Source organism: Capra hircus, chromosome 13 (assembly GCF_001704415.2).
Source record: "Capra hircus breed San Clemente chromosome 13, ASM170441v1, whole genome shotgun sequence".
Taxonomy (NCBI): domain Eukaryota; kingdom Metazoa; phylum Chordata; class Mammalia; order Artiodactyla; family Bovidae; genus Capra; species Capra hircus.
Genome location: NC_030820.1, coordinates 25,169,409 through 25,194,157, shown reverse-complemented (window position 1 = coordinate 25,194,157; position 24,749 = coordinate 25,169,409). Strand labels below are relative to the sequence as shown.

Here is a 24,749-nt window from a genome sequence, read left to right as displayed (position 1 = left end):
AATTTGAGCTTGAAGCCAACTTTTTCACTCTCCCCTTTCACTTTCATCACTTTCATCAAGAGGCTTTTTAGTTCTTCTTACTTTCTGCCATAAGGGTGGTGTCATCTGCATAGCTGAGGTTATTGATATTTCTCTCGGCAATCTTGATTCCAGCTTGTGCTTCTTCCAGCCCAGTGTTTCTCATGATGTACTCTGCATATAAGTTAAATAAGCAGGGTGACAATATACTGCCTTGAAGTACTCCTTGTCCTATTTGGAACCAGTCTGTTGTTCCATGTCCAGTTCTAACTGTTGCTTCCTGACCTGCATATAGGTTTCTCAAGAGGCAGGTCAGGTGGTCTGGTATTCCTGTCTCTTTCAGAATTTTCCAGTTTATTGTGATCCACACAGTCAAAGGCTTTGCCATAGTCAATAAAGCAGAAATAGAAGTTTTTCTGGAACTTTCTTGCCTTTTCCATGATCCAGCAGATGTTAGCAATTTGATCTCTGGTTCCTCTGCCTTTTCTAAAACCAGCTTGAACATCTGGAAGTTCACTGTTCACATATTGCTGAAGCCTGGCTTGGAAAATTTTGAGCATTACTTTACTAGCATGTGAGATGAGTGCAGTTGTGCGGTAGTTGGAGCATTCTTTGGCATTGCCTTTCTTTGAGATTGGAATGAAAACTGACCTTTTCCAGTCCTGTGGCCACTGCTGAGTTTTCCAGATTTGCTGGCATATTGAGTGCAGCACTTTCACAGCATCATCTTTCAGGATTTGAAATAGCTCAACTGGAATTCTATCACCTCCACTAGCTTTGTTCTTAGTGATACTTCCTAAAGCCCACTTGACTTCACATTCCAGGATGTCTGGCTCTAGGTGAGTGAGCACACCATCGTGGTTATCTGGGTCATGAAGATCTTTTTTGTATAGTTCTGTGTATTCTTGCCACCTCTTCTTAATATCTTCTGCTTCTGTTTGGTCCATACCATTTCTGTCCTTTATTGAGCCCATCTTTGCATGAAATGTTATGAGGTAAAACAAACACAAAAATTCATTGGCCTTAAGAATAAAAAATTTGGGGTTTTGCGAGAGCTTAAAGGTCCATCAAAATAAGATAAAATAAAAGCCCATGCAGTGAAACAACATTTTAGGTAACATAGGCCAAACAGCTACCAGTCTCTTTGTGCATATGCTGCCATTTTGAACACAGTAACTTGCTAGACACACTGAAAAATACCTACCAGGTTCTCTGAATTCAAGTAGTGGAACATCTGCATGACTACAAGACCCTGTTGATATTGCCATTTTGTTATAGCCTAAAGTGAAAAGTGAAAGTCAGAGTCACTCAATCGTGTCTGACTCTTTGCCACCCCATGGACTATACAGTCCCTGGAATTCTCCAGGCCAGAAAACTGGAGTGAGTAGCTATTCCCTTCTCCATGGATCTTCCCACCCCAGGGATCGAATCTCCCACATCGAATCTCAGCGGATTCTTTACCAGCTGAGCTACCAGGGAAGCCCAAGAATACTAGAGTGGGTAGCCTATCCGTTCTCCAGCAGCTCTTCCTGACCCAGGATTTGAACCAGAGTCTCCTGCATTGTAGGTGGATTCTTTACCAGCTGAGCTACCAGGGGAGCCCAAGAATACTAGAGTGGGTAGCCTATCCGTTCTCCAGCAGCTCTTCTTGACCCAGGATTTGAACCGGAGTCTCCTGCATTGTAGGTGGATTCTTTACCAGCTGAGCTACCAGGGAAGCCTAGAAAGAAACCAAATCATTTGGTTTTCAGATTTGGCAGTTAATTGTGGTCGTAGAGAATATAGGTATCAGGGGGAATAATTTGTGAGTAGACATACTCATCCCTTTTTCCAAACCTGCCCCCATTGTCTGCAAAGAGTCAGACATGCCTGAGCGACTAAGCAGAGCCCCATTGCCATCCTCCACTCTAGGGTTGATAGATGAGATGATGCTTAGGTAGGTACACCATACAGTAAGATGGGGGTAGGCTTTAGGCTTCATGCAGCGCACAACCACAAAGCAATATTTATAATTTACTTACCCAACTAGGAATGAGTGATCAGTCTTCCTAAACTGTTGCTTTATTTTCTGAGAATTCACTTTTGCCTCTTAAATACATTTCTAAAGCTATAGTTAAGGAAGTCATCTGCATGCACTTTCAATTCATAATTAAATTTGGCTTCTAAATATTTCTCATGTGAACTTATAAAAGCCTCTGGTTTTGAATTGAAAGAGACACATGTACCCCAGTGTTCATCGCAGCACTGTTTACAAGAGCCAGGAGATGGAAGCAACCTAGATGTCCATCGGCAGATGAAGGGATAAGAAAGTTGTGGTACATATACACAATGGACTATTTCTCAGCTATTAAAAAGAATGTATTTGAATCAGTTCTAATGAAGTGGATGAAACTGGAGCCTATTATACAGAGTAAAGTAAGCCAGAAAGAAAAACACCAATACAGTATATTAACACATGTGAGACAGCAAAAGAGACACAGATGTAAAGAACAGATTTTTGGACTCTAGGAGAAGGCAAGGGTGGGATGATTTGAGAGAATAGCATTGAAACATGTATATTATCATATGTGAAAAAGATCACCAGTCCAGGTTCAATGCATGAGACAGGGGGCTCAGGGCTAGTGCACTGGGAAGACCCTGAGGGATGGTATGGGGAGGGAGGTGGGAGGGGGGTTCAGGATGGGGAACACATGTACATCCATGGCTGATTCATGTCAGTGTATGGCAAAAACCACTACAGTATTGTAAAGTAGCCTCCAATTAAAACAAATATATTAATTTTTTAAAAAAGCCTCTGGTTTTTAGGCAACCTGGTTATACCATCCTTACTTGGGTCTGTTTAGTAGATGGGAAATATTTGGGTTGTAACATGTTTGTTCTCTGCTCCAGGCTTTCTAAGAACTCCACAATTCAGTTTCTGACCATGTTCACAACATCTCAGTAGTATGTTAAATAGGAAGAAGATAACTATTTTTGTAGGTCAAGAACAAGAAACAATTTTACATATTGTTCAAGCAAATATATACATCATAGTCTACATATTACATTTTTTGCATCCCCCACTGTCATGTAAACTCCATGAGAAAGGGGACTTTGTCTCTTTCGTTCACTGCTGTACCCACAGTTCCTAGAGCACTCCCTGGGAACATAGTAAGTATTCAGCAAAAACATATTGCATGAATTAATGACAATTGACTATTGAAAACTTCCTTTATAATGTTTGTGGGAGGGTATAGAATTATCAGGGGTATATTGGTTTGCTAGGGCTGCTACCCTAACAAGTATGTACGTGCTAAGTTGCTTCAGTCATGTCTGACTCTTTGAGACCCTATGGACTGTAGCCCTCCAGGTGCCTCTGTGCATGGAACTCTCCAGGCAAGAATACTGGAGTGGGCTGCCATTTCCTTCTCCAGGGCATCTTCCCGACCCAGATCGAACCTGTGTCTCTTACTGTCTCCGGCATTAGCAGGTGGAGTCTTTACCACTAGTGCCACTTGGAAAGCCCCATGGAGTAGCTTAAGTAGAAATTTATTTTGTCACAATTCTGAGAGCTAGCATCCAAGATCAGGGTGTTTCCTGGAATTATGTGAGAGTCCAGTGGTTAGGACTCTGTGCGTCCATTGCAGGGATTATGGGTTCAATCCCTGATCAGAGAAACAAATCCCACATGCCTCAAGGTGCAGCCCAAAAACAAACAAACAAAAACACCATCAGGACATTTCCAGGGTTCATTTCTTCTGAGACCTCTCTTCTTGACTTATAGATAGCTGTCTTCTCCCTGTGTCTTCACATGGTCTTCCTTCTGTGTTTGTGTCCAAATTTCCTCCTTTTATAAGGAGATCATGCGTATTTGATTAGGGCTCACCCTAATGACTTCATTCTAACTTAAGTCCCTCTTTAAAATTATGTCCAACTACAGTACCATTCTGAGGTACTGGGGTTTAGGGCTTCAGCATATGAATATGGGGGTCAGGACACAATTCAGCCCATAACAAGAGATCAGTCCATTTCATAGACCTTTAATAATAAAATATTGTTTTTTTCTTATGATAAAAGTTATATAAAATGATTTAAAAGTTCAAACAGTACAGAAATGAATAAAGACAAAGTACCTAGTAGTTGTGTGTGGGGTTAAGATTTGAGTAAGGTTTTGTCAAGATAGTTGTTGCCTTTGGTTCTGGGAAATAAAATGTAATTATTTTACATTTTAGCTTTTTGATAAACCACTTCTATGTGGCTGTATCAAAACAGGTGAGTCAGAATGGTCAAGTCAAAGAGACTGTGTAAGAACAGCCAGTTTCATCTGCTGCTAATTAAGAGAATGTGGAATAGAGAAATAAGGTAAACTCTGGATAGTAGTTATTTAAGGAAGTGAAATGTAATCAGCGAGGAGGTGAATAGGAAACCTCAACAGTATTGGTAATCTTTATTTCTTAAGCTGCATGTTGGATGCACAGCTATTACATGATCTTTATGCCTTGTAATAATAATCAGTGATAATCATTGTAATGATAATCTGCAAAAAATTTCACAGATTCTTGGACTTTCAATACATCAAATTTGATTTCTTTACTTTGTGATTTTATAGTAACTTTCCTCTGAAAATGATTATTCATAATATTGAAAGTACTCAGAAAAACGTTTTCATGTTTCTTTGAACTTTTTCAATGGGCAAACTGAATATTTGTTGAAATCTTTATAAGCAAATATTTTCATAATAGCTAATAAAAATGTATTAGCTCACATATGATTTAGGGGGTTTATTTTCTTCCCTTAGATTTTTATATTGTTCTTCAACATATTGATTATTTTACATTGAATATTTTTCATTTATGATTACTGATTTTTACCTTAAATATTTGAATATATTTTTAATACAACTCTAATATACTAATGGTAAAATATCTGGATGTTATAAATAGTACTGAGTAGACATGTTTATGGTTTAACATTAACAATGGAAATGTTATGTCTAACAGAAAAAAAGTTTGAATGGAATGACCGCAGAAAGCCACCTGTGCCATTGAGGACTGACCATCCAGTCATGGGAATACAGAGTGAAAAAAATTTTATAAATACAAATGCAGCTGATGTCATTATGGGAGTGGCTAAAAAGCCTAAACCAATTTATGTTGACAAAAGAACTGGAGACAAGCATGACCTTGAAACTTCAGGACTGGTTCCAAAGTACATCAATAAAAAGGTAGCCTTATGATATATTAATAAAATCTGATATGTATAAAATAGATAACTAATGAGAACCTACTGTATAGCACAGAGAACTTGACTTGATGCTCTGTGGTGACCTAATGGGAAGGAAATCCCCAAAAGAGGGGATATATGTAAACATATAGCTGATTCACTTTGCTGTATGACAGAAACTAACAAAAGATTGCAAAGCAACTATACTCCAATAAAAATTTGTTTTAAAATTAAGTAGTATTGTGGATATCAGCACAGTATTATAAAGCAATTACCTTCTAATAAAAAATTATAAAAATAATAGAGAAAGAAAATAGAAAAAATTTTTTTAATTCAAGGTGAAGATTTGCCATAGATTGATCTATCACTCAACTAGCTAGTTAGCTCTTAAAGAGTTAGCTTTTAGCAAGCTGACAGCTAATGTACACGAAAAACAATGAACAAATTCACTAAACTTGGTTATTTATAAGATAATTATCATTTGTTTATATCTTTATCACATATCCCTATCAATTAAGGTGGCAATTTCATGTATATACTTTACTGACTTTGTCTACAGAGACCCAGACTCAGTATTTCACATAGTGCTGCCTATAATTTAAAGTATTAGCAGTATTTCAAGATGATAATGCTTCTTTTTTTAATTTTTATTTTTACTTTATTTTACTCTACAATACTGTATTGGTTTTGCCATACATTGACATGAATCCACCACAGGTGTACATACGATCCCAAACATGAACCCCCCTCCCACCTCCCTCCCCACAACATCCCTCTGGGTCATCCCCGTGCACCAGCCCCAAGCATGCTATATCCTGCATCGGACAGAGACTGGTGATTCGATTCTTACATGATAGTATACGTGTTTCAATGCCATTCTCCCAAATCATCCCACCCTCTCCCTCTCCCTCTGAGTCCAAAAGTCCGCTTTACACATCTGTGTCTTTTTGGCTGTCTTGCATACAGGGTCATCATGATAATGCTTCTTCACATTAAAAACCTCTTCAAGGTTATGGTTCAGTAATTTCACCTTTTTCTCCTATTACTGCAATAGTTCATCTTGGCTTCCAAAAGAGAAGATCTTTCATAGGATGACCAGTTGTCCAATTGTCCGGGACTAAGGTTTCCCCAACATGCAGGGTTTCCAGTGCTAAAACCAGAATGGGGAAAATTTTCAAGTAATAAAGTGTTATATAATTGAGCACCGTAATTTTTAAAAAGACCTGATATTCAAATTATTCATAAAGATTCTATTATTACTAATGGTGCTTTCTGACAAACTAATGGTTACCAGTGGGGAGTGGAAAAGTAGAGGGGATTAAGAGGTACAAATTAGTATGGATAAAATAAATAAGCTACTAGGATATATTAAACAAGTAAGCTACAAGGGAAATATAGCCAACATTTTTAACAGCTTTAAATGGTGTGTATAATCTATAATCTATGAAAATTTTGAACCACTATGTTGTATACCTAAAACTGATATACTATTGTAAATCACCTTTACTTCAATAAGAAAAACAGTGCTCTCACTGAACAAATTATCTAGATTGTCAATTCTCATTCCCCTGAAGTCTGCGTTTGGTCCAAATTTAGTATGGTGAGCGTACGGAGAATTTGGAATGAACAACATGTAGTTTAGTAAAGGAAAACTATAGTTATTTTCCTTAATTTCAATTATTAGTATACTTAAGAATTATAACAAGCATTCTCTAAAAGATATTCATTTTTGGTGAGGTGGAATTGTCGCTAGAAGCACAGTCATTATTGTGAATCTGGAAAGAATAACCTTTCAGAAGATTCTAGGATTTAGTTATTAGTTTACATATCTTGGGCTTCCGCGGTGGCTCAGACGGTAAAGAATCTGCCCACAATGTGGGAGACCTGGAGTCAATCCCTGGGTTAGGAAGATCCCCTAGAGGAGGGCAAGGCAACTCACTCCAGTATTCTTGCCTGGGAAATCCCATGGACTGTATAGTCCATGGGGTCGCAAAGAGTCGGACATGACTGAGTGGCTTTCACTTTCAGTTTCTTTCACTTTACATGATCTTTGTAACAGAATGAGAGAAATGAAGAGGAAAACAACTTTAGAACTGTCCATCCTATCAGTGTAGTGTAAATAATTCACAGTGCTATTTCAGTTTGAATATATTCACTTGTGTTTGGAGTAAAACAGACCCTGAAAGTATTGAACAACAATCTAGTCTTTTCAGGACCTTCATTTCTATCTGAAAAGGTGCTTATCAGATAAGCATATGATTTCATTGGTGAAAATTATAGAAGCATGGGTTTAGCTGTTAAAATGTAGAAGTTTAAAGCTTAAAAAGCTTATGAAAACTGCCTTACATGAAACCTATTTTATTTTGCATGTTTATGAAACACAAAAATGCTGGAAACACACATAGTATGAGTACAAAATTCTAAATAGTAATGCATAATAATGAGCGTGCTCAGTCACTCAGTCATATCTAAGTCTTTGTGACTCCATGGACTGTAGCCTGCCAGGCTCCTCTGTCCATGGGATTCTCCAGGGAAGAATACTGGAGTGGGTTGCCATTTCTTTCTCCAGTACATAATATAATGTGTGCGTGCTCAGTTGCTTCAGTAGTGTCCGACTCTTTGTGACCTTGTGGACCATAACCCACCAGCCTCCTCTCTGTCCATGGGATTCTTCAGGCAAGAACACTGGAGTGGGTTGCCATGCCCTTCTTCAGGGGATCTTCCTAAGCCATGGATTGAACCCACATCTCCTGCGGCTCCAGCCTTGTAGGCAGATTCTTTACCTCTGAACTACCGGGGAAGCCTATGCTTAATAATAACTTGTGGCAAAAAAGAAAGGAAAGGAAGAAGGAAGAGTAAAAAGGAAATTGTAATAGTGATGGTTGAGGGGCTTGCATTAAGTTCTTCCGGTGATCCACCATGATGAATCCAACGCCTGCTCACAATCAAAACAGGAGCCTCAAGGCCGTTATTAGAGAAAAACTGCTTAGTCCCTGAAAAACCCCTGATGCTCAGTTGGCTAAGACACCTCAGTAGGAGTCTAGGAGTTGGCAGCACATGACAATGAAGATTTCCAGCTTCTCTTTGATACTTCCTCCTTCTGTGGCCCCTGGAGGCTGCTCAGACTTCCTGTCCCATAGGGTGTGGGAAAGCAGAAATTTCTTTCTCCTGGCTTTTTAAAACCATTTCCACCATCATTTCTCCACCATCTCCCACACACACACAAAACACCCCTTCTCCTTCGATGACCATGCTCTGTGTCCCCCCTCCTCATGGCTGCATTCTGTGTAAGCTGCCCACTTCAATACATTTTCTGCCTTGAACAGGAAATTGAGTCTCCATCACAGAGACAGAAAAATGCTAGGTTAGTCTACCTGAGCTTGTCTACCAAGCAATGCAGAGTCTCTGCTCCTAGTAATACTCTTGGTGGCTAAGCAGTCAGAGCTCAGGAAGGACTAACTCAACTTACTTTCCATTTATCAGAGTTAAGTTTTAAAATCTTTTATTGTTACGTGAGACAGTAGGTCCTTTTTAGGGCGATGCCACTTTTTAAAAATGAGCGAACCTCATGTTTTAATTCCAAGTAAAGTATTGTGTGCCTATTTGTGCCATGAGGGCAATTTGTGTTAGCACAGTGAAGCATGGATGTTGGCCTGAGTTATACAGAGATAATAGTAAGACAGCATTTCAAATTCTAACTCTGCCACTTACTTAACTCCATGATTTTTTTAACAAGTTATTAGATTTATCACAGCATTGTGAGGATTAAATGATATAAAATATGCTAAGCACTTGACACAATACCTGGCACCTAGTAAAAATTCAATGATGAGTGGATATTATAATATATGCAATTATTAATATTAATAGTATGCATTAGCTCTCAATGATCCAGCACATGAGAATATTTCAGATCACTGCAGCTTTTCCTCATCTGTGAGGTAGTTCTTTTTCTTAAACAGAATATGCCAAATATAATCTCTTGTGATGACACAGAATCATCATTATGAACCTCACTGATTGTACTGAGCCGAAAAGAGGTGTTGCCCTCAGTGTTTCCTGAAGTGGACTGAACTGGTTACCATTGAACTAATTTACCCAAAGTACTAATAACTAAATGCTCAGAGTACTGAGCTCTTAGAGTTTATCAGTATAGTGCTTTGCAACTTTCCAAAGCACATTTATATTAATAGCTAAGGTTTCTATCCCTTGTTCAGTCAGGATTAGGTTGGGTTATGCTGTGGCTAACAAATAACCCCCAAATTTAAGTAACTAAAAGTAACTAAGTTTTAGTGCTTCCTTGTGCTGCATGTACTCTGAGGGTTGCTGGGAGCTCTACTTCTGATCCTCATTCCAAGGCCCAGCAACCCAAAGCATACCAGAGAGAAAAAGAACATCATCATACCAGAGAGAAAAAGAACATGGCAAGTCATCCATTAGTTCATAAGATTCAAAAAGGACAGAAGTTACTTGCACTCACACGGGGTAATGCTGGTCACATGGCTACATCTTAATTGAAAGGGGAGCAGGGAAGTATTGCCTCCAAGGAGAAGAACCAGGATATTTGTGCATAGTTTCAATGACTCATATCTCTCAACAGCAGCTTCCTCAGAGAGATCTTCCCTGACATTTTATCTCAATTAGCTCTCGTGACTCTCTTTCTTCTTACTGTATTTATAAATATTATTTTATAATCTCTTTTTTATAAGCTTTTTTCCCCACAGAAAACACATTCTGTGAGGACAGAAACTGCCTTTCTTATTCACTAGTGTAGCTACCACCAAATACATCCTCAAATAGTTTTTTTTGGAGAATGAACAGGGAGTAGTTCTGTGTCTCTGCACAGTGGTAGCAACACATTCACTAACTTAAAAGAATCACAGCTGATTGCTTCATTGTCAGTCCTTATAAGCAGCCCAGGAGCCTAAAATTGAATTTTGTATTTCCAAAAACAACCTTAGGGGCCCAAGTCATTTTTTTTCTTAAAGCAGATGTGCCTAGTAGTTTTAAGGGTCTGTTTTTACAATGCATTAGAAGCATTTATCTTTTTTTAAAAAAAAAAAACACAAAGTTATGCAAAAGAGACCTCAAGATAAAAGCTACTAGTTCCCAATAGGAAAATAAAATCACTGACTTAATTTGCAGTGTTTTGAGCAAAAGCTTTTAAGTCTGTAACATTTCTTTTGCTCCTAATCTTTGCTTGGTATGTACATGTATATAAGGTAACTTTCAGGATTTTTTTCTTTTTTTTTCTGAAAAATCTTTATAAGGATTATGGTGTCACACCTGAATATATATGTAAGCGAAACGAGGAAGTGAAGAAAGCCCAAGAAGAATATGATAACTATATCCAGGAAAACCTCAGGAAAGCAGCTATGAAAAGGCTATCTGATGAAGAAAGGGATGCAGTTCTGCAGGTAAGCGTTCTGTAATTCACATCTGCGTGGAATTCTTTGGAACATTTCTGAAATGAGGGCCTAACATCAATGATCATTAAGGCCAGCGCTTTGATTTTTGAAATCAGAACACTGTCTTTTGGTTACAGTGACAGTTACATGCAGCAAAGCTGTTTCTTTGGGAAGAGCAAAATGTTGTAATATAGGGATTGTTGAATAATAATTCTTTTCTGACTGAGTGAGCTTCTGTTTTTTCCTGAGTAGTGTCATAAGAAAGTTCACCTTCTCCTTCAATAAATATGCATCAGTTCAGTTCAGTTCAGTTCAGCTGCTCAGTCGTGTCCGACTCTTTGCGACCCCATGAATGGCAGCACGCCAGGCCTCCCTGTCCATCACCAACTCCCGCAGTCCACCCAAACCCATGTCCATCGAGTTGATAATGCCATCCAACCATCTCATGCTTTGTCGTCCCTTTCTCCTCCTGCCCTCAATCTTTCCCAGCGTCAGGGTCTTTTCAAATGAGTCAGCTCTTTGCATCAGGTGGCAAAGAGTTTCAACTGGAGTTTCAACTTCAACATCAGTCCTTCAAATGAACACCCAGGACCAATCTCCTTTAGGATGGACTGGTTGGATCTCCTTGCAGTCCAAGGGACTCTCAAGAGTCTTCTCCAACACCACAGTTCAAAAGCATCAATTCTTCGCTGCTCAGCTTTCTTTATAGTCCAACTCTTACATGAATATGCATAAATAAAGCAAAAAAGCATTTTTATTTCCATTCCCATGGCCCTGAATTTTTCAAAAATAATATTCATAAATAGATATTTTTCACTAGGTGGAGCTGTAGAATAATTGAAACTGTCCTGTCCCTAGACCAACTTTTTTTTTCTTTCTTATAAGCAAATGTCTAGATTTTAAAATAACCAAGTGTTAGGTTTTACCTATGTTTTCTTTATTTTGACTAAAATAGACTTAAAGACACTTATGTTGGAGTTTTTAATGCAAGACTTTATCTGAAGCATTTAAAATATTTGGGGAATATGAGCACAGTTGCTCAAATCATCTTTAGAGAGTATTTAGTAAGCATCTACTTTTATTCTAGAGTCATCCTGTCTCTTATAGAGGTAAAAATAGTACTTTAGTCCTTGTTTTGTTACTGTGAAAGCTTTCTACAAAACAATTTCTAGTGACCTTTTCAAAACAGAAAAAATATATTTTTATGTTAATTTCTATTGAAAAATGGATTCATATGCTGTTATAAATTCTTAACATTTTATCAGTGTCATCATAATCATCAATAAACATTTATTAAATACCTGTTATGCATAGAGTATCATGCTAAGCCCCAAGGGTCATAAGATAAAATTTCTGCTCTGAATAATGTTGTGATTTAGTTGATGAGAGGTGCTCTGGATGTGTGTACATACAGAGATATGTGTCTATGTACAGATCATGTTTTATAAGGTTCCCAGGCATGAACACCCACTGCGAGATGTAGGTAGGTCTTTAGCTGGGCTTTAAACTGAAGAGTAAGAGAGTATCCCACGTGACAGGAGTGGCCTGAGGGCAGAAACCAAGTCTCTCTGTGGTCAGCAGTCTCTGCATTGTCTAACTTGGTGCCCAGTGTAAACCCGGATGGTTAATAATAGTGCGCTGGAAAGAAGAAGGGAGGACAGGCAGGCAAGAAGGCTGGCAGACATGGCTGCCTGTCACTTTCAGGAAGAGCCCTGCTCTTACTTCCCTCCCTCCCTCCCCCACTCTTTCTCTCCTTTCTTCCCCCTTCTTTCTGACTCTGCCATTCTTAAAACTTATGTGCTTTTGTGAAAGCCATTTTGTATCTAAATAATGCTGAAAGATAGGGAAAGAGAGGAAGAACTTCCCTGGGAAGGAAAAGGCTCTTTGCTCAGGCACCTCCGTAGTAGGTCAGCAATCCTTGGATTCCTAATGTGGTCATGCAGTTTCTTTGCATACACTCTGATGGACAGTAGCTGACCCCACCTTGGATGCCTTATTAGCCTGAGTAGTGTAGCTGCCATGGTAACAAAGCCACTGGCTCTGCTTCTCACAAACCTGAACACTGCTCCCTCCGCTGGTTGAGCTGCTTGTAGTTCTGTGACAGTATGTTCACATGTCCCCGAGTAGGATTCATTCTGCTTGTTCTTTAGAATTACAGTCAGTCCCATTATCCAGGAAGGAATCATCTGGCCTAAAGATTCCAAACTTCTCATTTCCCAGGTGAGGATATAAAATGCAAATATATTAAGTGGGCTCTTTTGTTCATCCATCCATCCATTCATCTCCTGAACATCTACCATGTTCCAGACCTTCTACCCAGCCCAAAGGATACTGTCGCAGTCCTTACCGTCAGGGTGCTTGGAGTTTGGTTTACATTTGCCTTGGTTCACAAAATTAACAACTAGCTAAAGAGGGACAGCTTCCCTGGTGGCTCAGTGGTAAAGAATACACCTGTCAATGTAGGAGATGCAGGTTTGATCCCTAAGTTGGTAAGATACCCTGGAGGAGGAAATGGCAACCCACTCCAGAAAGCTTGCCTAGAGAATCCCATGGACAGAGCAGCCTGACAGGCTACAGTCCGTGGGGTCACAAAGAGTCGGACAGAACTGAGCAAACTAAACAACAGCAACAAAGAGGGACTAAAACTCACATCAGCCAGTTCCCAGGGAGGTGTTTTCTCACCACATAGCACACACGTGCACAGATGGAAGCTCTATCCACCAGGGATTCAGAAAACATGCTAGACAGGGATTCTGAAGAGAATTTACAAAGGAGCTGTTTACAGAGGTGAAGCAGCGCTAAGGGAACCAGTAAGGAACATTGAGGCACCCAGGACTAGGAAGAGTGGGAATCACCACCACCCTAGGCTGGAAAGGCAGGGTCTGGAAACAGCATTACCAGAGCCAGGTGGGAGCCGGAGCTTGGAAGAGGGGTCCCTGACGGGCACTGTAGTCACAAATGGAAGGGCCAGTCGTGTCCACGTGACATCGAGGGAGGGGGTAGAAATGCCCCAAGCTCATTTTCCTCCCACCAGTGCCCTCCTTGGCTGAACTCAGGCATTGGCTGGGGACAAACAATGGGGAAGGAGCAGCCCATAGGGATTAATACTCTCACCCCTAACCCCCACCACCTAGTTACAGAGCAGGACTAGAAGGTAAAAAATGGATGAGGGTGGGGTGGCAGCAGAGGAGCCTGGAGCTGAAGACACTTCTTACTATTTTATGACAGCTTCTCCCTGTATGAAGTGTTCCCAAAATTAACAATATTGCTTCAGTATCAGACCAGAAGGAAGAAAAGTTAAGATATAAAAATAAGGGAAAATCAGTATTGCTGCAGTGCATAAAAGATTTTTTTTAATGAAATAACTAAAAAGCAGCAAAGAGGTTATTTCAATATAATCACATTTAGTTCCCATACCTAGCAGTTGACTTTGAACCAAATGTTATTGTACAAACTAGAATATAAAGCAAACTCTCCTTTAAAAAGAAATACTGTGAAACATATAGCTGCTGTGACCACAAGTAATAGGGAAATATCATGCAAGGAGCTTTGAAAAAAACCTTTGATATTTCAAAGTGTATAAATACATAGATTTCACCTCTGCAGTGGGCACCCCTGTAGAGCACTGTGGAAACACATTTCCCATTTCATAATGAAAGGCTATGGAAAAATAGAACTCTTTTGAAGACTTCTTTTTGGAATACTTCTCAAACACTATTAAGAACTGTGTTAACCCATCTCCCTCTTTTTAAAATTTAAAAGATATTTTTCCTTCTTTTTTCTTGATGTAATCTCTCTCAAGAAATGTTCAACATCTGTAGCCTTTTTTCTCAACAAATCTTCTCTATAAAGTGTGTCCAATCCTGTAGTCATTTTTATCTTAACATGGAAATAAACCGTTTTGTCCCCTGGAAGTTTACAAGATTGTACTTTGAGGGCTTATTATGAAGGTATCATTATATAAGACAGTTCTAATTCCCTCATAAATCTAAATGTATAGCCATGCTTTTTAAGGACTACATTTTCTTTCTTTTCTGTAATCAATAATTTTAAATTATGCCACTCTTGATCTCTGGCTCAGCTCAGCTCAGTCACTCAGTTGTGTACGACTCTTTGCAACCCCATGAATTGCAACACGCCGGGCCTCCCTGTCCATCACCAACTCCTGGAGTTCACTCAAACTCATGTCCATTGAGTCGGTGATGCCATCCAGCCATCACATCCTCTGCCGTCCCCTTCTCCTCCTGCCCCCAATCCATCCCAGCATCTGGGTCTTTTCCAAGGAGTGAACTCTTTACATGAGGTGGCCAAAGTATTGGAGTTTCAGCTTCAGCATCAGTCCTTCCAATGAACAACACCCAGGACTGATTTCCTTTAGAATGAACTGGTTGGATCTCCTTGCAGTCCAAGGGACTCTCAAGAGTCTTCTCTTAACACCACAGTTCAAAAGCATCAATTCTTCAGCGCTCAGCTTTCTTCACAGTCCAACTCTCATCCATTCATGACCACTGGAAAAACCATAGCCTTGACTAGACAGACATTTGTTGGCAAAGTAATGTCTCTGCTTTTCAATATGCTATCTAGGTTGGTCATAACTTTCCTTCCAAGGAGTAAGCGTCTTTTAATTTCATGGCTGCAGTCACCATCTGCAGTGATTTTGGAGTCCCCAAAAATAAAGTCAGCCACTGTTGCCACTGTTTCCCCATCTATTTTCCATGAAGTGATGGGACTGGATGCCATGATCTTCATTTTCTGAATGCTGAGTTTTAAGCCAGCTTTTCACTCTCCTCTTTCACTTTCATCAAGAGACTCTTTAGTTCCTCTTCACTTTCTGCCATAAGGGTGGTGTCATCTGCATATCTGAGGTTCTTGATATTTCTCCTGGCAATCTTGATTCCAGCTTGTGCTTCTTCCAGCCCAGCATTTCTCATGATGTACTCTGCATATAAGTTAAATAAGCAGGGTGACAATATACAGCCTTGACATACTCCTTTTCCTATTTGGAACCAGTCTGTTGTTCCATGTCCAGTTCTAACTGTTGCTTCCTGACCTGCATATAGGTTTCTCAAGAGGCAGGTCAGGTGGTCTGGTATTCCCATCTCTTTCAGAATTTTCCGCAGTTTATTGTGATCCACACAGTCAGAGGCTTTGGCATAGTCAATAAAGCAGAAATAGATGTTTTTCTGGAACGCTCTTGCTTTTTTTGATGATCCAGCAGATGTTGGCAATTTGATCTTTGGTTCCTCTGCCTTTTCTAAAACCAGCCTGAACATCTGGAAGTTCACGGTTCACATATTGCTGAAGCCTGGCTTGGAGAATTTTGAGCATTACTTTACTAGCATGTAAGATGAGTGCAGTTGTGCGGTAGTTGGAGCATTCTTTGGCATTGCCTTTCTTTGGGATTGGAATGAAAACTGACCTTTTCCAGTCCTGTGGCCACTGCTGCGTTTTCCAAATTTGCTGGCATATTGCAGCACTTTCACAGCATCATCCTTCAGGATTTGAAATAGCTCCACTGGAATTCCATCACCTCCACTAGCTTTGTTCATAGTGATGCTTTCTAAGGTCCACTTGAGTTCACATTCCAGGATGTCTGGCTCTAGGTAAGTGATCACCCCATCATGATTATCTTGGTTGTGAAGATCTTTTTTGTACAGTTCTTCTACAACTTCTAATACCATGTTAAATAAAAGTGTCAAGAGTGGGCATCTTTGTTTTATTCCTGATCTTAGAAGAAAAACTTTTAGCTTTTTACCATTGAGTATGATGTTAGCTATGGGCTTGTCATATTTGACCTTTGTTATGTTGAGGTATGTTTCCTCTATGTGTACCTTGTGGAGAGTTTTTTAATCATAAATGGAAGCTGAATTTTATCATGCTTTCTCTATATCAGTTGAGGTGCTCATATGATTTTTATCATTTATTTTATTAATGTAGCATATCACATGGACTGATTTGTGCATGTTGCACCCTTAGGATAAATCCCACTTGATTACAGTACCGGCATACCTTGTCTTATTGTACTTCGTTTTATTGTGCTTCACAGACATTGAGATTTTTACAAATTGAAAGTTTGTCATAACCCTGCACTATCATATGATGGTTAACATTTTTTAGCAATATAGTATTTTTTTATTCAAGTATTTGTTTTTTAAGACATAATGCTATTGCACACTTAATAGACTATGATATAGTGTGCATGTGGGTGCTCAGTCGTTCAGTCGTGTCCAACTCTCTGTGACCCTCTCAGGCTCCTCTGTCCATGGAATTCTCCAGGCAAGAATACTGGAATGGGTTGTCATTTCCTCCTCCCTAGATCCCAACCCAGGGTGGGTTTTTTGTTTTATTGAAGTGGTCTGGAACCAAGCCTGATATATCTCCAAAGTATGTTTGTATATGGTTCTTTAAATGGATTGTTAAATTCAGTTTGCTAATATTTTGTTGAGGACTTTTGCATTTATGTTCCAAGGGATATTGGCCTATAATTTTCTTTTTTTGTGGCACCATGGTCTGATGTTGGAACAAGGATCATGCTTGCTTCATAAAATGAGTATGAAAGAGTTCCCTTCTCTTCTGTTTTTTTGAAGAGTTTGAGAAGGATTGGTAAAAGTCTTCTTTGAGTGTTTGGTAGAATCCACTGTCTGGTCTTGAACTTTTTATTTGTTAGGAGGTTTTTGGTTACTAATTTAATTTTCTTACTAGTAATTGGTCTATCCAGATTTTCTTTCTTTATGATTCAGCCTTGGTACATTGTATGCTTCTGGCAATTTATCTGTTTCTCCTAAGCTGTCCATTATGTTGGCATATAATTGTTCGCAGTAGACAACATGTTTCTTTGTATTTCTGTGGTATTGATTATAATATCTCCACTTTTATTTTTATTTATTTGAGTCCTTTTTTTTCTTGGTGAATCTAGCTAGAGCTGTGTTAAATTTGTTCATCCTTCCAAAGGACCAGTCATTATTTCACTGATCTTTTCTGTTGTCTTTTTAGTCTCTATTTTATTTACTTATGTTCTAATCTTTGTTATTGCCTTCTACTAAATTCGGGCTTTGTTCTTCTTTTTCTGGTTCCTAGAGGTGTAATGTTAGGTTGTTTATTTGGGATTGTTCTTGTTTCTTGAGGTAGGCATTTACTACTATGAACTTCCATTTTTTAACTGCCTTTGCTGAATCTTATAAATATTAGTATATTTCCATTTTAGTTTGACTCAAGGTATTTTTAAACTTCTCCTTTGATTTCTTCTTTGACTCATTGATTGTTCAGTATCATGTTGTTTAATCGCCACCTATTCATGAATTTTCTAATTTTTTTCATATGGTTGGTTTCTAGTTTCATACCACTGTGATCAGAAAATATATTTGATATGATTTCAGTCCTCTTAAATTTATTAAGACTTGATTTGTGACCTAATATATGATATATTCTGGAGAATATTCTATGTACACTTGAGAAGAGTGTGCTTTTTTAGTCATTTGGATGGAAAATTTTTTACATTTCTGTAAAAATCCATCTGATATAACCTGTCATTTAAAGTCGATGCTTCCTTACTGATTTTCTGTCTGGATGATCTATTCATTAATGGAAGTAGGGTATTAAAAGTCTCTACTATAATCATAGTGCTGTCTTTTTTTTGCTTTAAATTTGTAATATTTGCTTTGTATATTATAACGCTCCTATGTTGGGCTTCCCTTGTGGCTCAGCTGGTAAAGAATCTGCCTGCAATGTGGAAAATCTGGGTTCAATCCCTGGGTTGAGAAGATCCCCTGGGGAAGGGAAAGGCTAACCACTCCAGTATTCTGGCCTGGAGAAATCCATGGACAGTATAGTCCATGGCATCTCAAAGAGTTGGACACAACTGAGTGACTTTCACTTCACTCACTTCACATGTTGGGCACATAAATATTTACAGATGTTATATACTTTAGTTGTATCAACCACTTTATCATTATGTAATGCCCTTTTTCTCTTATTACAGTCTTACTTTTAAAGTCAGATTTTTCTGACATATCTACCCCAACTTCCTTTTGGTTTACATTAGAATGAGATATCTTTTTCCATCTGTGTGTCAGGGATCATAATTTTGAGGCATATTCCATTTTGTTTTACTTTCCATTTTTATGTAAATAACATGATTGGTGTACCCATTGTGAACAATAGAAATTATTAATTTATAAAATTTCATTGCATGAGTTCAATTAGTTTGATCATTTTGTCAGTGGGGCTTCTAGTACATTGTGATAAGAAATAATAACTAAGCAGAGATGGAAATAACCATTGTTGTTCCTAAAGAGATTCCTAATTTTGAATTTGTTGTTTGCTGAGAACATTAAACATTAACTGCCTTATTGAATTGGTGGCTCAGGTGGTAAAGAATCTGCCTGCAATGCAGGAGACCTGGGTTCAGTCCCAAGTTGGGAAGATCCCCTGGGGGAGGGCATGGCAACCCACTCCAGTATTCTTGCCTGGAGAATCTGCATGAACAGAGTCACCTGGCGGGCTGCAGTCCATGGGGTCGTAAAGAGTTGGGTTTGACTGAGTGACTACGCGCACACACATACCTTATTGAATTAGCATGACATCTGAGTCATTTGTAGAAGAGATTAATGTGAAGTATAGATCTCTTAACTATGTGGAGGAAGAATTCTTCCTGTTATTGAAAACACATAAAAGATCATCTCTTGTTAATTTGAATTTCATTTTATACCATCCCATTTAGTCAGATACAAGAAAACATGTCCATGTATGTCAGAATCTAGTGTTTTGATGATTTCTCTGTTGAACTAAAATTTTTATAAGAAATAATTTCCTGTTCAAAAAAAATTTCTTTTTGCTTGAGGATATCAGTTCTCAGTTGTTTTTACTAAAGCATTTGCTAAAAGCTTAGTTTCATACTACTCATAATTCCACATACATGTATTTGATGGTAAAAACAAGTACAGTAAGATTAAAAACAAAGAAAATAAATACTCCCAATGGGAATTGAGCACACAATCACGGACAAGGTTTGGCCTCTATACAGTCTGTTTCGTTACAATGGCCAAGAACTTGATAAACATATATCATTTTTTAGTTATTTTTGGCAGTTTTCTTTACCTGTTTACATTTTTCCTCCCAGTGCAATTTTCTTTGTGATGTGCTCTGCTCCCGTGGTTTGCTTTGGTATATACAGCTTTCTTTACCATTTGCAGGGGCTGAAAAAGAACTGGGAAGAGGTGCATAAGGAGTTTCAGTCCCTCTCGGTCTTCATTGACTCCATACCAAAGAAGATTCGCAAGCAGAAGCTGGAAGAAGAGATGAAGCAGCTGGAGCACGACATTGGTGTCCTCGAAAAGCACAAAATCATTTATATTGCTAATAAGAAATAGTGGATTTTTAAAAATAAAATCATTTTAGCACATGGGAAAAAACACAGAAAACATAAAAATGAAACCATAAGTTTTTTCAAGGAGGAAAATACTATGAAGAATAGAAAAAGTCTTTACCAAAATGCTTAGGCAGTGTTTAAAGAATAATTGGATTATCTACTTACATAGAGAACAAAAAATTTTTGTTACTAGCATCAGGGTTTCCTTGTAACTTGATTAAAGTTTGATTTTAGATTTTCCAGTTCTATAGCATAATTCATTGTAACTATGTACTTGTTTCAGATAAACATTCATTTCTGGGCCCTGAAAAAGTCAGCACTCAGAACTCCACATTTTTTTCTTCACTGTATTAATGCAAGAAACACAAGGTTAAAAACTGTAAAGTATTTTGAATTAGAAATAACTGTGTATTCTGTGCACTTTTACTACTCTGAAGTGTTTTCGACGTATTGTTCCAGAGATCCACAAATTACATGTATTCTCTGGTAGCCTTTGTCATTTGCAGCTATTCACACCTATTAATATTTTCAATATCCATAATGTTATATAGGCTGACAGGTTTACATTTGAAGGAAGGAAAATTAAGAAAATAATATAAAATCAAGGAGAAACTTATAAATTGCATCACTGAGGATTGTTAAAGAGAATCACCTTCTTTCTGACATTTGACTTTCAAAACCTGCTATTCTAGGTGCCTTATATTCCATAATTTACTATATGTATTTCACTAATATGGGATATTACTTTTACTTTCTGGCTTTCTCTACTTTGTGAATTCTTATATTTCTATTTGTAAGGTTACATAATTTATTAAGCAATAAGTTTATGTAAGTAGAGCTGTCTTCAACTCAAAATAAATGAGCCTATAAGTATCCAAGAAGGAAAAGATTATTTTATGAAATTTTAAATTATAGAAATTTGGTAAACTATATGACATTACAAAATATCAGAGCAATAACAATTTCTACTACTTACACTGATTTTTATTCTACAGACAACACGGGGTGGGGGGAATGACAATTTTTTTCAAGCTTTTTCACAAGCACAGAATTTGAGAGCATTGTAGAAAAGCTTACTTTAGTTAAAAATTTTTATATACAAATATTTTTGAAAACTCACTGTAAATTTTTTGTCACATCTGTGTATAGGCATCATTTCTTTATTCCTATTACCTTAGGACAGATGTTAAAAATATATATAGCTGACCCTTTAACCATACTGGGGCTAGGGGCACTGATCCTCCACCCAGTTGAAAATCTGCATATAACTTATAGTCACCTTTTGTCTACTTGGTTCCTCCATGTTCATGGTTTTGTACCCTCAGAGTCAACCAACCACAGATCATGTAGTACCGTAGTGATTACTATTGAAAAGAATCCACATGTAAGTGGACCCACACAGTTCAAACTCATGTCATTCAAGGGTCAACTGTATATGATAAATTCTCACTTATCTAGAATTTTCTTCCTTTGTAAAACAATAATACTCCATTGTCTCGGGACTTCCTTGGCCATCCAATGGTTAAGACTCCGTGCTTCCACGGCAGGGGCCATGGGTTCAGTCCCTGGTTGGGGAAGTTCTGCATGCTGTATAGTGCAGCCAAAAAAAAAAAAAAGAGAGAGAGAGAGCGAGATCTCCATTGTCTATATATACCACATTTTGCTTATCTCTCCTTCTGTAGATGGACACTTGATTTGCTTCCATGTTTTAGCTGTTGTAAATAATGCTGCTATGAACACGAGTGTACAAATATCTCTTCAAAACCCTGCTTTCAATTCTTTTGAACATAAGTCCAAAAGTAGATTTGCTGAATTATATGGTTATCATATTTTTAAGTTTTTGAGGACCTGTCATACTCTTTTCCATTGCTGCTATACCATTTTGTTGTTTTTAGCCGCCCAGTCATGTCCAGCTCTTTGCAACCCCATAAACTGCAGCACACCAGGCCTCCCTGTCCCTCACCATCTCCTGTAGTTTGCCAGAGTTCATGTTTATTGCATCAGTGATGCTGTCCAGCCACCTCATCCTCTGATGCCCTCTTCTCCTTCTACCCTCAATCTTTCCCAGCATCAGGGACTTTTCCAATGAGTTGTCTGTTCACATCAGATGACCAGATACTGGAGCTTTAGCATCAGTCCTTCCAGTGAATATTTATTTTACCTTCCCACCAATTCTGTACAAGGGTCCCAATTTTTCCACATTCTTGCCAACACTTGTCTTTTCTGTTTTTTTGGTAGTGGTCATACTACCACTCCCACTAATAGCTGGGAGGTGTTACCTCATTTTAGTTTTGATTTGCATTTCTCTACTGATTAGCGATGTTAAGTGTCTTTTCTTGTGCTTATTGTTGTGTGTGTTGTGTGTGTGTGTTCAGTCGTGTCTGACTCTTTTGGGACCTCATGGACTATAGCCCACCAGGCTCCTCTGTCCATGGGATTTCCCAGGCAAGAATACTGGAGTGGGTTGCCATTTCTTTCTCCAGGGGATCTTCCTGATCACAGGAATCAAACCTGTGTCTCCTGCCTTGCAGGTGGATTGTTTACTGCTGAGCCATTTGTATATCTTCTGTGGAGAAATGTAAATTGGGTTGTTTGGTTCTCTGTTGTTGAGTTTTATGAGTTTTCTGTATATTCTGGGTATTAATCCTGGATCAGATATAAGATTTGCAAATATTTTCTTCTATGGGTTACCTTTTTACTTTATTGATAGAGACTTTTGATATACAGAAATTTTCAGTTTTCATGAAGTCAAATGTGTCTGTTTTTTCCCCTTGTTACCTGTGTGCTTGGTATCATATTCAAGATGGTATCACTGCCAAATCCAAAGTTGTGAACATTTTATCCTACACTTTTTTCTCCCAAGAGTTTTATTGTTTTAGGTCTTACATTTAGGTGTTTGACTCATTTTGAGCTAAGGTATATATATGATGTTAGATGGGATCCAGCTTCATTCTGTATGTGGATATCCAGCGTTCCTAACACCATTTATTGAAAAGTCTGTCCTTTCCCTATTAAGTGGTCTTGGACCCCTTGTCCAAAACAACATCACCATATATGTAATGGTTTATTTCTGGGTTCTCTATTCTATTTCATTGGTCTGTATGTCTGTTTTATATGGTATCACACTATTTTTATTACTGTAGCTTTGTAGTAAGTTCTTAAAATTGGAAAGTGTTGAATCTTCCAGTTTTGTTCTTTTGTGAGATAGGTTTGGTTAGAATGCCATGAGATTCCACGTGAATTTAGGATAGTTGCTTCTATTTCTGCAAAAAGGTCAAAGGGACTTTGATAGTGATTGAATCTGTAGATTATTTTGAGTAGCATTGACTTTTTAATTAAGCCTTCCAATTCATGAACAAGGGATGTGTTTCCATCTATTTTAATTTCATTCAGCAACATATTTCAGCAATAATTTTCATTGCACAAGCCTTTTACCTCCTTGGTTAAGTTCATTCCTAAATCTATTGTATGCTATTGCAAATGGAATTGTTTTTGTAATTTCCTTTTCAGATTGTTCATTGTTGGTCCATAGAAATACAACTCACTTTTTTGTGTTGATCTTATATTTTGTTGCTTTGCTGAGTGCATTTATTAATTATAATAGTTTTTTCTTCTGTGTATTAAATCTTGAGTTTTCTACATGGACTATCAAATAATCTGCAGATAATTTTACTTTTTCCTTTCCAATTTGGATGACTTTATGTCTTTTTCTTGCCTAATTACTCTGACTAGAACTTCCTGGGCTTTCCTGGTGGCTCAGTGGTAAAGAATTCACCTGCAGTGCAGGAGATGCAGGAAACGCAGGTTAGATCGCTGGGTCAGGAAGATCCCCTGGAGTAGGAAATGGCAACCCACTCCAGTATTCTTGCCTGGGAAATCCCATGGACAGAGGAGCCCGGCAGGCTACAGCTCATAGTGTTGCGAAAGAGTCGGTTATGGTGAATAAACAACAGAACTTCCTAATTCTAGTCAAACATCCCTACCTGATTCTGGATCTTGAGGGAAAAGCTTTCAGGTTTTCATGATGATGTTTACTGTGTGTGCTAAGTCACTTCAGACTCTTTGTTACCCTATGGACCGTAGCCCACCAGGCTCCTCTGTCCATAGGATTCTCCAGGCAAGAATACTGGAGTGGGTTGCCATGCTCTCCTCCAGAGCATCTTCCCGACTCAGGGATCAAACCCTTACCTCTTCATCTCCTGCATTGGCAGTCGGGTTCTTTACCACTAGCACCACCTGGGAAACCCTGTTTTTAGCATACAGCTTCCATTATGTTGAGACAAGTTCCTTCTACTCCTAGTTTGTGTGTGTGTGTATGTTTATCCTGAAAAGGTGTTGTGAAGATCACTTTTTAAACTAAGAGATATCTCTCAAATGATCAGTGCATTCTATCCTAGTTACAAGCTATGTGGGAAGAGAAATCACAATCAAAAAGATATCTTGGCTAGAACAGAGCAACAACAACAACAACAAAATCTCTTCAGTTAACCAAGCTCATTCGTTCTCATTCAACAAATACTGTCTGCTACAAATCAGAAACTGTTCTGGTTGCTGGGTAGAAAAGTGAACAAAATGACTATGTTGGAAGACTATAAATATAAATGCATTTATTTATATTGAAATTGAAACTAATTGAAAGAAAAAAATAACAGGAGGCTATTTTGCAAGGGAATAAAAAAGGGGCCCTAAATCAGATTTTATAGTTAAAGAGGCTGCACTTCTGAGGATCTGACATTTAAAAATAAACTAAAGAA

At 38.2% G+C, this 24,749-nt stretch overlaps 1 protein-coding gene across 1 annotated transcript in view; it reads left to right on the top strand.

The window, feature by feature from the left end:
* ENKUR (enkurin, TRPC channel interacting protein) overlaps positions 1 to 21,033 on the top strand; it is a 33,451-nt gene extending 12,418 nt beyond the window's left edge. Inside the window, exons 3-5 of the mRNA XM_005687942.3 lie at positions 4,998 to 5,221; positions 10,491 to 10,637; positions 19,820 to 21,033. Coding sequence (XP_005687999.1) covers positions 4,998 to 5,221; positions 10,491 to 10,637; positions 19,820 to 19,996 — 548 coding nt within the window. The 3' untranslated portion in view covers positions 19,997 to 21,033. The remainder of the gene's footprint in view (positions 1 to 4,997; positions 5,222 to 10,490; positions 10,638 to 19,819) is intronic.